This window comes from Bufo bufo, chromosome 7, assembly GCF_905171765.1.
Source record: "Bufo bufo chromosome 7, aBufBuf1.1, whole genome shotgun sequence".
Lineage (NCBI taxonomy): Eukaryota > Metazoa > Chordata > Amphibia > Anura > Bufonidae > Bufo > Bufo bufo.
Genome location: NC_053395.1, coordinates 25,604,791 through 25,619,402, shown reverse-complemented (window position 1 = coordinate 25,619,402; position 14,612 = coordinate 25,604,791). Strand labels below are relative to the sequence as shown.

Sequence of the window (14,612 nt, the reverse complement as noted above, 5' to 3'; positions counted from 1 at the left end):
TTCCCAGTATTAATAAATGTGCCCAGTGCGGCCTCACCTCTTCCCCCCCTTCCCCCATCATCATTGGTGGCAGTGCGGATTCCCAGTATTAATAAATGTGCCCAGTGCGGTCTCGCCTCTCCCCCCCCCCTCCATCATTGGTGGCAGCGGAGAGTTCCGATCGGAGTCCCAGTTTAAATCGCTGGGGCTACGATCGGTTACCATGGCAGCCAAGATGCTATTGCAGTCTTGGCTGCCATGGTTACTTAGCAATAAATAGAAGCATTATACTTACCTGCGACTGCGAGCTGCGATGTCTGACCGGCCGGGAGCTCCTCCTACTTGTAAGTGACAGGTCTGTGCGGCGCATTGCTTTTAGCACAGACCTGTCACTTACCAGTAGGAGGAGCTCCCGGCCGGACACACATCGCAGCTCGCAGTCGCAGGTAAGTATAATGCTTGTATTTATTGCTAAGTAACCATGGCAGCCAAGACTGCAATAGCGTCTTGGCTGCCATGGTAACCGATCGGAGCCCCAGCGATTTAAACTGGGACTCCGATCGGAACTCTCCGCTGCCACCAATGATGGGGGGGGGGGGGGAAGAGGTGAGACCGCACTGGGCACATTTATTAATACTGGGAATCCGCACTGGCCACCAATGATGGGGGGGGGGGAGGTAAGGCCGCACTGGTCACATTTAATACTGGGGAGGGAGGGGGGTCTGCCCCCTGCTGCCTGGCAGCCCCTGATCTCTTATAGGGGGCTATGATATGCACAATTAACCCCTTAGGCGCAGCACCTGAGGGGTTAATTGTGCAGATCACAGCCCCCTGTAAGAGATCGGGTGCTGCCAGGCAGCAGGGGGCAGTCATGTACACCGTTCTCAGTAGATTCTAACTAGAAGCGTCCCCATCACCATGGGAACGCCTCTGTGTTAGAATATACTGTCGGATCTGAGTTTTTCACGAAGTGAAAAATCTGATCTGTAGAAAACTTACTGGGAATCCGCACTGCCGCACTGGCCACCAATGAATATAGAGGGAGGGGGGCTGCACTGGTCACATAATACTGGGGAGGAAGCCTAATTTCCAGGAACGGAATCCGCATAAAACGGATGACATACGTAATGACATACGAATGTCTTCCGTTTTTTGCGGATCCATTGACTTTGTATTGGTCCAGGATCCGATTTTTGCGGAAAAGAATAGAACATGTTTTATATTTTTTCGGACATGCGGAACGGAACAACGGAAACGGACAGCACACATTGTGCTGTCCGATTATTTCCAGGACCCATTGAAAATGAATGGGTCCAGATCTGTTCCTGAAAAAACGGAACAGATCAGGAAAGAAAAAACGGACGTGTGAATGGACCCTAAGTCTAACTCCATCCAGATATGAATCCTTACGTACAGGTAACTGGTGTCCGTTTTTTTTGCTACGATAGGGGCAGTTTTACATAAGCTAAAATAAGCGCTTCCTTCTATACAGTACGTCCTGAAGCACGACAAGTACAAAGCGCTGAGGGAGGTGGATCGTTACCCCAACAGCCTGAACCCTCACAATATGGAAACCCTGCCGCTGGTCAAGATGATCCTCACTCAGGTTCTTCAAAAGCATCCAATGAGCAGTTGGGTCCATATTGGATCTGACGAGGTAAGAACACTTATCCTAGGAAGGTGCCGTTCACTTGCTTTCACCACACTGCTGTAAAGCGGACACATTGAGGAAACTGTGTTGACTTTGCAGGATCATGTACTGATTTGGGGCTAATAATGCATGTCAGCCATGCCAGCAGCTGCATTCAGAGCTATCCTGGTTTGCCATTAGCTCTCAGGTGACAAGATCCAACACTTCCCAGCGCCCCCTGCTTGTTCAGTAGCTTTACAATGCATGTTCACAGCGGTGAACTGTGACAGATGTTAGGCCCCTATATACATTACACTGTGGTTGGCTGAACCCACATTTCTAGGCAATCTCTCATGTGTATGGGGAGCTCCCAACTTTCCCTCAACAGATGTTACCAGGAGAGAGAAGGATTGGGTGCACTGAAATCCAACCCACATCTGCCGTGGGGGCCCCTATACGCATTACATGGTCGGCCTCTGCCACCAAAATCGTCAGGTTAACTAATGTGTATTCCCGGCTTAAAGGAATTTGCTGCAGGAGGTTGACTTTGGATTAGCGTCGCAATGCCATGGTCAAGAATGGAGCCAAGGATAGACACCGGAAGAGTAGACAGGATGTGACATCTCAAAGTATGAGATAGGAGCGTAGTCAGGAATCAGCCAGAAGTCAGTACCAGGAGCAGTATTGAAAAAGTGTAAGGCGGGAGCAAAGCAAAGGTCAGGATTGATAGCCAAATAGTGATGGCCCTACAAAAACAAGAACAGGGTCAGGGACGATATCTTAAGTACCGGGTAATGCATGACGATTCCCTCTAACAAAGGACGCCAGCTCTGACATCTTTAGGCACTGGTTGTCCTGGTGCCACTGTACAGCCAGAGCAGGAGACCGCGTCTGGAGGTGTGTCCGTCAGCAGAGTGCCGACAGGTTCCAAGCGGAAAGCGCACAAATCTAAAATTGTAGCTCATGAGGTGAAGAGAGTATGATGTGATCAGAACAAGAAGGAATCTGTTTACAGGGTTTCTGAATATTATATATAGATTGAGGCTGTTGTAAATGTGGCCTTGCCTTGTAGACTAGACCATCCATTATAACTACCTCCTATCCTCCATATCTAAAGGTTTACCATCTGGGGGAAGGGCAGGACTCCAAATCCTGGCTAAACGGTAACAAAGGAGACCTGGGCAAGATGTTCCTCTCTCACTTGAAGAATGTGGTCAGCTTCCTCCATGCTGAGTTCCCCGAGAAGAACCAGCTCATATGGGATGATATGCTGAGAAAGCTGAGCACAAAGAGCATACGGGGTAAGAGCCAATCGGAGCGAGAAGTGGGTGGAGCTATGACCCACTGTATCCAATCAGATCATGGCAAAGATTGCAGCAGCAGCAGATGAGTGTGCTGAACTTGGGGGAGGCAGCGACCTGTCCACTTTCTTTGACATGTTGCATGTACCTGACAAGGGGAGAAACGTACAAATGTGCAAGGTCACCAACTGTTAATGAAAGGAGCAAAAACCTACCGCGTCGGTGTTTAAAAAGATGAGCGTGCTGATGTTAGGGCAGGAAGTGGTTATGTTTGTGAGGATAGGGCTGCGTGTGTCAAGTCAGCGCCATGATGGGGTGATGGAGACAAGTAGTAGGTCGGAAACTATAGGTTTGTGTTTTGCAGCCAGTATATTTCAGGATATGAGCATGCTGCTTTTGCAGGAGGCAGTGACTTGTTTGTTCACAGTGAAAGGAGGCTCCCCAGCAGCACAGAGTATTTCAGCGTATGAGTGTACTGATCCCGTAGGAGGCAGTGACTTGTCCAGTCATATGATCATGCATTATTAGGAAGGGAATGGAAGCCAAACACTAGGCTAGTGGAAGAGAGCAAGGTGTAGTGATACCAGGTCTCAAGCGTGCTGTAAGACGCATAGGATTTCCCTGTCAGTCAGGAGACCTCCATATGCATTAGAATAGTGGCAGATGCTGCCAATGCCAATCTGATTTGCTGAACTGACTCTTGTGTAATAAGCTACAACTATATCTGACTTCTTATATTGCTTTTCACTTGATGTCACACAATCTCTTGCAGCCTCCGGGATCACAAAGCACGTGTCTCCAGTTCTATGGCTCTACCATGGCAATTTCAATATGGAGCAAACAGGTAAGACCCGAACCTCATTGTTTTTCTGATCGGTCGAGTATTGGGACATATTTCTACATTTATCTGTTTTGTGACATAAAGAGCTTTATAGGCTAGGGTGGTGCTCCCTGCAAAAAGCATATATGCAGATTGGCTCTCTTCCAAGAGAAAGTCTCTATAGATACCTTCACTAGGTGGCACTACAATGTAGTCAGTGCCCAATACCCTTTAACAGGCCTTGCAGCATGACGAAGGATATCTGCCAAACCAAGCACTTTAAAGGGGTTATCCCATGATTGATGTAAAAACTGTTCTGACTCAATATCCTGACGATAAGTGTTGTGCTCAATGGTTCCATGTAACAATGGCAATCTGTATTGAACTATGTACTTACTTCAGACTCTCATCAGACAGAGATTTACTCAACTGCTCAGGGATGTGTGAAGAATCCAGCTGAATTTATTCCAAGCTGAAATCTTGTAGTTATGCACCAAAACAGTATGCACCAAAAAAAAATGGCTATTATGGGCAAGAAGGAGGGAGGAGGCAGCAAGAACAGGGAGACAAGAGGGACAAATGTATGCAGCAATACAATTCAATGCTAAGATTACACTAATGATAATGAACCATAAAGACATGAGACATGACACTCCCTGTCTGAAATCTTTAGATTTCACTATAATATTTCTGAACGAAATGTTCTATAGAAGTCTGTGTACCTAGAACAATAACAATGGTATAGTCTAAGTCACATTCTGGAACAGCAAATTATGAAGAAAGTAATCCAGTAAGTTCCAAGGGAAACCCATCTTCGGATCGGGGAAGCCACAACATGCCGACACTTCCACCCACCCCCATTGTAATCCAGTGGAAATGTTTAAAGATGGAAATTCCTTTATGGTAGGCTTCCTTCATACTAAGTTTCTTGCACTTCACACCGAATGACAGCTTCTCCTGCAAGTTCAATATCCACCACTGAAGGGTTATCCTTACAGTTGGGCCAACAATGGCAGCCTGAAGAGATATCCTTTTGCACAAGATCGAGCAATGTGGATTAGACTAGCAGTACCTCGTACAAGAGATGACCGTCTAGAGAAACGCTCAAAGCAGTGTGTCTTGAGCCTTAAAGGGTTTCTGTCACCCCACAACACTCTTTTTTTTTTTTTTGGATAGTTAGATTCCTTATAGGGCGATATAGGAGAATATAATAGTCTTACTTACTTTCATGCGGCCGATTCTTTATAAAACGAAGTTTTATAATATGTAAATGAGGGCTCTACCAGCAAGTAGGGCGTCTACTTGCTGGTAGCCGCAGCAGCAATCCGCCCCCTCGCCGTGTTGATTGACAGGGCCAGCCGGGATCTCCTCCTCCGGCCGGCCCTGTCAGTAATTCAAAAATCGCGCGCCTCTGGTCATTCGGCGCAGGCGCTCTGAGATGAGGAGGCTCGTCTCCTCAGTGCACCTGCGCCGATGACATCACCGAAAGAGAAGACGTCATCGGCGCAGGTGCACTGAGGGAGTGCTGAGGAGACGAGCCTCGTCATCTCAGAGCGCCTGCGCCGAATGACCAGAGGCGCGCGATTTTTGAATTACTGACAGGGCCGGCCGGAGGAGGAGATCCCGGCTGGCCCTGTCAATCAACACGGCGAGGGGGCGGATTGCTGCTGCGGCTACCAGCAAGTAGACGCCCTACTTGCTGGTAGAGCCCTCATTTACATATTATAAAACTTCGTTTTATAAAGAATCGGCCGCATGAAAGTAAGTACTGTAAGACTATTATATTCTCCTATATCGCCCTATAAGGAATCTAACTATCCAAAAAAAAAATAATGAGTTTTGTGGGGTGACAGAAACCCTTTAATTTAGGAATCGCTGTAGTATAGAGCGTAGAGTTTGTAGGTCTGATTTCTTGATCAGACTTGGGTTCCACCAATTCATAACTGGCCTCAGCAGGTAATAAACAAAGGTCCTGAAACAAGAAACTTGGCGGTGACAGCAACATGTGATCAATGAGGCCTGAAACAGGAGTAGACCTTGTTCCGCGGTCAGCTAGATTGAGATCAGTGGAGATGTAATGCCACTGTCCTCGCGTGGAGAAGCTTCTGAAGCGTTCAACTCTATTGCTAATGTATATGTAAAATTGTCTTGTCTGGTTGTATATGTATCCAAGTACAACCTTACTATCGGTGTAGAACGTAAATGAATCAGTAGTAGGGTCCATTTCATCCTTTATGACCTCAGCAACCTCTACCGTCAGGTAGACTACTTAAAACTTAAAAAAAATAAAAATAAAGCTATGGCCTCAATGGATGCCTCCGAGAAGACGTGGACTGCCTTTCTGACAGCAGCTGTAAGGGAAATAGAAACCTAGCAACGTGGTACTTGAAATTGCTCCAACACTTTAAAAGACTTGGGCTACTTTCACACTAGCGTTAATATTTTCCGGTATTGAGATCCGTCATGGGTCATAGCTTCCGTTTTGTCCCCATTCATTGTCAATAGGGACAAAATGTAACTGAACAGAACGGAATGCTCAAAAATGAATTCCGTTCCGTTCTCCGTTTCAATTGTTTTTTTTTATTAAGGTTTTACATGGCATATAAAACAATAACTGGGAATACCCGGACAGGATACACTGTGAGAAAAGCATAACAATTACGCAATGCAACAGTGCATCACGATAACAAAAGGATAAAGAAAAACATACCGTAACAACATTGGTGCTTATAATTGTGCAAAGCTATATATATATATATATATATATATATATATATATATATATATATATAGAACATTACAATTAGTCATCAAGCCTGAGAGAGGGTAACCTCATTACATGGTGGGGTGTCGCCACCTAGTCAGGTCAAGCCCTTAAAGCCTACTTCTTGTAATACGGTCTTAAGCGCTGACTCAATGTGGGAGGTACATTTAAGATATTTGTGGATCGCCCTGAGGGCTCCAAGCCATTCTGTGTCAGTGATGGATACATTTAAGGTCCTCTCCCATGTACGCATGGGTTGGGAGCGTTTATATAACTCTCTACTCCACCCGACCCAATTTGAAGGTTTCAGCCCTTTAGCATTGCCCGAAATAAATGCCTTTGCTAGCTTGTCCATTTTTAAACCTGACTGTTGTAAAGTCTGCAACAAATGACGAATCTGAAGGTATTTGTAAAATTCAGTCGCCGGGAGGGATAAATAGTCCCGAAGTTTTTGAAAGGATTGTAACACCCCATCTTCAAACAAGCTCTCCACTCTCAGATTTGTGTTCAGGGTCCAGAGGGATAAATCTGAGTGTGGGAGCATAGCTTGGAGCATAGAAAGAGGTAGAGAGGCGAGGGAAGGGGGGCTGTCCGAGTCGGCTAAAGTGTGATATTGAGTCCAGGCCTTTACAGATGCCAGCACTGTCGGGCTCAGATGTTTGGGGATGGGGGATTTCCAAAATGGTAGATGTAACAGATCTGTCAGCAAAAAGGGGGGGGGGGGCAGCCTGTGTCATTTCCAATTGAACCCATGGGATTTCTGTATCTGATCACGCCCAGCCCTTTAGCATTGAAACCGTCGATGCTAGATAGTACAATCTAAGGTCCGGAACAGCTAGGCCCCCCAAGCGACGATTTCTCCTAATAATCTCTCGAGCAACTCTGGGCTGTTTCCCTTTCCAGATGTATTTGGATAATAATGTTTGTGCCCGGGTTGAAAAATTTTCTGAGATTGAAGCAGACAGGGTGCAATACATACAGGGAGTGCAGAATTATTAGGCAAGTTGTATTTTTGAGGATTAATTTTATTATTGAACAACAACCATGTTCTCAATGAACCCAAAAAACTCATTAATATCAAAACTGAATATTTTTGGAAGTAGTTTTTAGTTTGTTTTTAGTTTTAGCTATTTTAGGGGGATATCTGTGTGTGTAGGTGACTATTACTGTGCATAATTATTAGGCAACTTAACAAAAAACAAATATATACCCATTTCAATTATTTATTTTTACCAGTGAAACCAATATAACATCTCAACATTCACAAATATACATTTCTGACATTCAAAAACAAAACAAAAACAAATCAGTGACCAATATAGCCACCTTTCTTTGCAAGGACACTCAAAAGCCTGCCATCCATTGATTCTGTCAGTGTTTTGATCTGTTCACCATCAACATTGCGTGCAGCAGCAACCACAGCCTCCCAGACACTGTTCAGAGAGGTGTACTGTTTTCCCTCCTTGTAAATCTCACATTTGATGATGGACCTCAGGTTCTCAATGGGGTTCAGATCAGGTGAACAAGGAGGCCATGTCATTAGATTTTCTTCTCTTATACCATTTCTTGCCAGCCACGCTGTGGAGTACTTGGACGCGTGTGATGGAGCATTGTCCTGCATGAAAATCATGTTTTTCTTGAAGGATGCAGACTTCTTCCTGTACCACTGCTTGAAGAAGGTGTCTTCCAGAAACTGGCAGTAGGACTGGGAGTTGAACTTGACTCCATCCTCAACCCAAAAAGGCCCCACAAGCTCATCTTTGATGATACCAGCCCAAACCAGTACTCCACCTCCACCTTGCTGGTGTCTGAGTCGGACTGGAGCTCTCTGCCCTTTACCAATCCAGCCACGGGCCCATCCATCTGGCCCATCAAGACTCACTCTCATTTCATCAGTCCATAAAACCTTAGAAAAATCAGTCTTGAGATATTTCTTGGCCCAGTCTTGACGTTTCAGCTTGTGTGTCTTGTTCAGTGGTGGTCGTCTTTCAGCCTTTCTTACCTTGGCCATGTCTCTGAGTATTGCACACCTTGTGCTTTTGGGCACTCCAGTGATGTTGCAGCTCTGAAATATGGCCAAACTGGTGGCAAGTGGCATCTTGGCAGCTGCACGCTTGACTTTTCTCAGTTCATAGGCAGTTATTTTGCGCCTTGGTTTTTCCACACGCTTCTTGCGACCCTGTTGACTATTTTGAATGAAACGCTTGATTGTTCGATGATCACGCTTCAGAAGCTTTGCAATTTTAAGAGTGCTGCATCCCTCTGCAAGATATCTCACTATTTTTGACTTTTCTGAGCCTGTCAAGTCCTTCTTTTGACCCATTTTGCCAAAGGAAAGGAAGTTGCCTAATAATTATGCACACCTAATATAGGGTGTTGATGTCATTAGACCACACCCCTTCTCATTACAGAGATGCACATCACCTAATATGCTTAATTGGTAGTAGGCTTTCGAGCCTATACAGCTTGGAGTAAGACAACATGCATAAAGAGGATGATGTGGTCAAAATACTCATTTGCCTAATAATTCTGCACGCAGTGTATAGAGGAATTTAGGGAGGATGAACATCTTAAAAGCCGCAATCCTCCCCATCCAAGAGGTTTCGTGTTTACTAAAGTCTATTAATTCCCTTTCAGTGGAGAGTAAGAGATCCATAATTAAGTGCATATAGTTGTGACACAGAATGGGTCATATTGGTACCTAGATATTTAATGTTTTCCTTTTGCCAGTCAAAGTCCCATGTGGCTCGGAGAGTTGTCACCACGGGTTCAGGCATATTAACTGGCAAGGCTTGAGTTTTGGAGGAGTTTGAGGTGGTAATATGAAAGATCACCGTAACGAGATATTTGATCCATCACCGCCTCTAAAGAGACCTCGGGGTTTGCGAGAGAAAGGAGCACGTCATCCGCATAAAGGGAGATGACATGGGAGCGACTCCCTATTAACACTCCGGAAATTTGCGGATCTTGCCTAATTTTTTGTGCTAAAGGTTCCATGGCTATTATAAAAATCAAGGGGGACAGGGGGCAACCCTGCCTGGTGCCGTTTGTTAGATTGAACGCCTCTGAAAGGGCTCCGTTCACAAAAATGTTGGACGGCTATAAAGAGCTCCAATAGCCTTCACAATAGGGCCCTGGAAGCCCATCCGTGAGAGCACCGAGAAGGCAAACGACCAGCGGAGCCTATCGAAAGCCTTCTCGGCGTCCAAAGCCAAGGCCAACATGGGCGTTCTGTGCGAGTTTACATGGTGGAAAATGCCCAGCATTCTCCTGGGATTATAGTAGGGTTGTTGAGTGGGAACGAAGCCAGTTTGATCCTCGTTGATAATAGAGGGAAGAATCTTGGCCAGCCGCATAGCCAGCAGTTTTGCGTAGATTTTTATGTCCTGGTTCAATAAAGAGAGAGGCCTGAAATTTTGAGGCCTATCAGGGGTTTTACCCGGCTTGGGGAGGGTGATGATAATTGCCTGCAGGTTTTCAGTGGGGAATGAGCCAGATGTAAGGGCAGATTGGCAGAAATCTCTTTAAGTTTGGGCCCAGAGTCTGTTTAAAATGCTTATAATAATAAATGAGGACCTGGGGCTTTATCGCGTGGTAAAGAGTTAATCACCACTTCCACTTCCACTATAGTTATTTGAGAGTTAAGAGCCTGGAGTTGGGGGCCAGTTATATTGGGCATGTCCAGGGAGTTGAGGTAAGAGTTTAAGTCTTCCAAGTTAGCCGGGGCAGGATTAGAATCTATTAGGTTGTAGAGACTTGAATATTAAGCCTGGAAACCATTTGCTATATCTATAGGGGAGTATACCTTAACTAGGGTCCGAGGGTGGATAAGATGGGGGAGTCTGCTCTTCATATGTCTCACTTTAAAACTAGATGCTAATAATTTACACGCCTTGTTTCCTTGAGTAGTAAGTCACTTTCGTCTTGCGAAACATTTTTTCAAATGAGGCAAGCATTTGGTTCCTCAGCTCCTGCCTGACCTGTTCTTCAGCCTACTGAGGTGAGGGATCCGCCTTGTTTTTAATTTCTATTTGTTGTAATTTGGATAATAGGGATGAAATGACCGCTTCCATTTGTCTCTTACGCATCGCACCCTGCTGTATGAACGACCCTCTGATGCATGCCCTTATGGGCGCTCCACAGAGTCACTGGGTCAGTCTGGGGTTGTACGTCAAATTCAAAGAAGTCTTTTAGATCAGATTCGATGCGAGATGTTGGGGATTAGAGAGTAAAATGGGGTTGCTCCTCCATAGATACCGAGAAGAGAAATCGGAGAGTTTCAAAGTGACCGCTGCATGATCGGACCATTTGATCAATTCCAATAAGGAATCGGTTGCTTTACTAAGCAACGATCTGTCTATTATAAACATATCTATCCGAGAATATACATTGAGGACCCCAGAATGGAACGTATAATCTTTGGCGGATGTGTGGTGTATGCGCCAAATATCATACAGCTCCTCCTTCCAAAAGGCCGAGGCCATAGAGGAAGTGCCTCTCCTCTGTGGAGAGGAGGTGTCCACGTTTGGGTCTGTTGTAAAGTTAAAATCTCCAAACACCACTAACTGGATCCAGATAGTCTTCCACGTGGGAAAATGCAACAGTATTTTTGATGGCTATCATAACCCCTCTGGATTTAGAGTGGAAATGAGATTGAAATATGTGGGGGAATTGTATGTGCCTTAATCTATATGCGTCTTTTTGGAGTAAATGTGTCTCCTGAGCCCCTAAGATGTCGCACTGTAAGGTTTTGGCTTTCCTCCAAAGGCACGCTCTGCGCATTGGACTGTTTAAACCATTCACATTTAGGCTAACGAAGGAAATAACCATAATACAGTAGTATAAACATCAATGCATAATTCTCGTAGGAGAAAACCAAAGAGATGCAAAGCGCCTCCCAGCCAGGGCGCTCGTGTCTTACGGACATAGGCAGCGTGAGATAACACGGGCATCGTATTAACTCCATTCAAACAGAGCTTCCCAAAGATGAGGTGGGAATAAAACCTATAAAACCAGATCTGGATATAAACTCGAGGATTGTTTTGAGGACACAGATTGGGATTTGTTTAAACAGGCAGCTACAAAGGAAAATCACACAGACTTAAACATATAGGCCTCCTCTGTCCTATCCTATATTACATTTTGCATGGACAATGTCACTGATACCAAAATCATTCGGACCTTCCCAAATAGGAAACCATGGATAAACAGAAATGTCCAAAACCTTTTGAAGACACGTGACATTGATTTCCGAAAGGGAGACTCAGAGGAGTACAAAACGGCCAGGTCCAATCTGAAGAGGGGCATGAAGGAGGCGAAGCTACAAAACACAAATACAACCTCATTTTACAAGCTCTGATTCCCGACGCATGTGGCCGGTATCAAGTCCATTACCAATTATAAGAGCAACACCTGTTCTATCAACACTGGAAATTCTTTCTCTCTTGATGACCTAAATCATTTTATTGCACGATTTGACAAAGACAATGAGCTGCCTGTCATCAAATTAGCCCAGCAAGAGGCTCCGTCATGTTCCCTGATGCTGAGAGCACATGAGGTAGAAGGGGCCCTAAACCACATTAATCCTCACAAAGCAGCTGGCCCTGATGAAGTTCCTGGAAAAGTCCTAAAAAACTGTGCTAAACAGCTGAAAACACTGTGTTTACCAGTATGTTTAACAGCTCACTAGAGCCGGCCATTGTCCCTACTTGCCTGAAGTCCTCCACAATTGTCCCAATTCCAAAACAGGCCGGGGTGAAGACCTTCAGTGATTATCGCCCGGTGGCTCTCACTCCTATTGCCATGAAGTGCTTCGAACAACTTGTCCTCAGCAGGGATCTCAAGTCTCCCGGACCTTCAGGGAGTCTCCCTCTATTAGATAGCGGCTCCCTGACACCGGCATGTGAGACAATATATCCTGGAAAGGTTTACTGATAGCAGAGCAGAGAGATAAGAGAAGTGACAGGACACAGAGTTTAGATTACAGGTTGAATTAACCCTTTAGGGTCAAATTGGCTTCTCAAGGAGATATATATGTTAAAGGCATCCCTTCTTCTGTCTCATTCAGTAGCTATATAACTATTGAGAGAGATGTATTTTTTTTAAATACATTTACACATTTAACCCTCCATTTTAATTATATTATTTACCCCAGTGTTAAATTCCCCCCCCCCCCCCCCCCCGATGCTTGTTTTTTTCCTACAGTGGGGTAGATAATTACACACAGGGTTTTAAAGAATAAACTTCCTGACTCAGCGAGTCAGCAAGTGAATGGAAGAATGGAAGCATCCGCGCATGCGCATTGCGCAACCTAAGCTTTGGTTCACTTGCTTCTTGTCAGCTCAGCGAATGAACCGAAGATTCGATTCATGATTCGGTTCATTTGAATGAACTGATTCAAATGAACCGATTCATGTGAAAGATCCAAACTTCCCATCTCTAGTTTACTCGCAGTGAACCTTTCCGGCAACCTGTAGCAGTGTCCCCTTCTCGGCGTGTGCGCACAGTGCAAGAAGAAGCCGATGCCAGCCAGGGCCGGCGCCACCCATAAGCAGAGTAGGCCACCGCATAGAGCGCACTCTGCCTGGGGGCGCCGGCGCTCTGGAGTCCGAATCCCGACTAGCCGCCGCCCGCGCCACGCCCCCCTACTTGTGATCTATCTCTCACATCATTCCCTGCGGCTGCTTGATTCCTTCTGTTCGTTCCTGTACTTGCCGGCCGGATCATGGATGCGCTGCGATCCTGCGCGCCTGGTGTTTTGCCACTTTTCTATACCCGGACAAAAGTCTATACCCGGAAGTGATGTAGCTGCACCGGAAGTCACGCGGACGCCTTGGAATCAGCTGGAGGAGGGGGTGTGCGCGCTGCGCAAGCGCATTCTGCTAAAGTATGTTAATCTGGCAGAACGCCCCTGCATTTTCCAAGCCCTCCATTTCTTCACTATCCATCTCTTTCTTTACCATCCATCTCTTTCTTTACCATCTATCTCTTTCTTTACCATCCATTTCTTTCTTTACTATCAATGGTAGCATAGAGACAGTCTTAGCAAATGCCGAGCGCAGCGAGGCCGAGACCGATGCGTGGCAAGCGTACAAATTAATGTAGATTACGGGCTCGCGGCATTCTGCCAGATTACTATACTTTAGCCGAATGCGCTTGCGCAGCGCGCACACCCCCTCCTCTAGCTGATTCCAACGCGTCCACGTGACTTCCGATGCAGCTACATCACTTCCGGGTATAGAAAAGTGGCAGAACACCGGCATGAGTTTCTTCAGTCACTTCGGCGCGAGACCGGAGGTCACGGGTCTTGCGGGATCTCGCGCCGATACACATGATCTTATGCAACGTCATATCCAGGATGTCACAACAGGAAGTGACGTGACGACTCAGGGTATTGAAGTATTTTGGGGTAGGGAAATATCACTGGACACCGGCAGCAAGTACAGACTAGACTGCAGGATCATCAGCGTCAGCGAACGACACAAGTATGTACGTGGGTGGGGGGGTTTTGGCGGCAATTTCAAATTACATAATGGAGCCTGGCTGGAGGCCAGTGTGACTGTGCACTGTCTGTGGGGGCAGTATTACTTAGTGGAGCACTGGGGGGCAAATTACATAATGGAGGGCGGGTAAAGGGGAGGGTAAAGGGGCTTGGTCAATGGGCGGAGTCAAGGGGCGGCAAAATTAGCTTTTGCCTAGGGTGGCAAAAATCCTTGCACCAGCCCTGATGCCAGCAGTCCGCAACGGCGCATCAGGCTGAGCCTGTGCGCACGCGCGGGATCTCAAAGCGGGAGGAGGGGGAGGGAGGGAGGGAGGGAGGGAGAAGGAGAGGCGGCACTGAGGAGTAGAAGGCGGCGCTGGGCACGAACGGCGATGCGTGCGGCCGGGCACCATGCATCCACAGTCCTCCCCTGCCTGGGCACCTTAATTCAATGATTGACAGGTTAGTAAAACCTGTTTTTCCGCAGAATAAAGCCACAAATAGCTTTTATAAGGCCACCTTAAGAATCAGAATGCTGCCCTGGACATGAGCAGATGTTTAGCTCACAGGGCTTATAGGTGGTGACAGAATCCCTTTAATCATATACATAAATATGATAATTTGGGGCAGGGTAATGA

At 46.1% G+C, this 14,612-nt stretch overlaps 1 protein-coding gene across 3 annotated transcripts in view; it reads left to right on the top strand.

Moving 5' to 3' along the window:
* The window catches only part of LOC121007861 (hexosaminidase D-like), a 52,320-nt gene that overhangs the window by 21,589 nt on the left and 16,119 nt on the right, over nt 1-14,612 (top strand). For all 3 annotated transcript variants that reach the window (XM_040440116.1, XM_040440114.1, XM_040440115.1), the window contains exons 6-8: nt 1,472-1,636; nt 2,727-2,910; nt 3,683-3,754. In XM_040440116.1, coding sequence (XP_040296050.1) covers nt 1,472-1,636; nt 2,727-2,910; nt 3,683-3,754 — 421 coding nt within the window. The remainder of the gene's footprint in view (nt 1-1,471; nt 1,637-2,726; nt 2,911-3,682; nt 3,755-14,612) is intronic.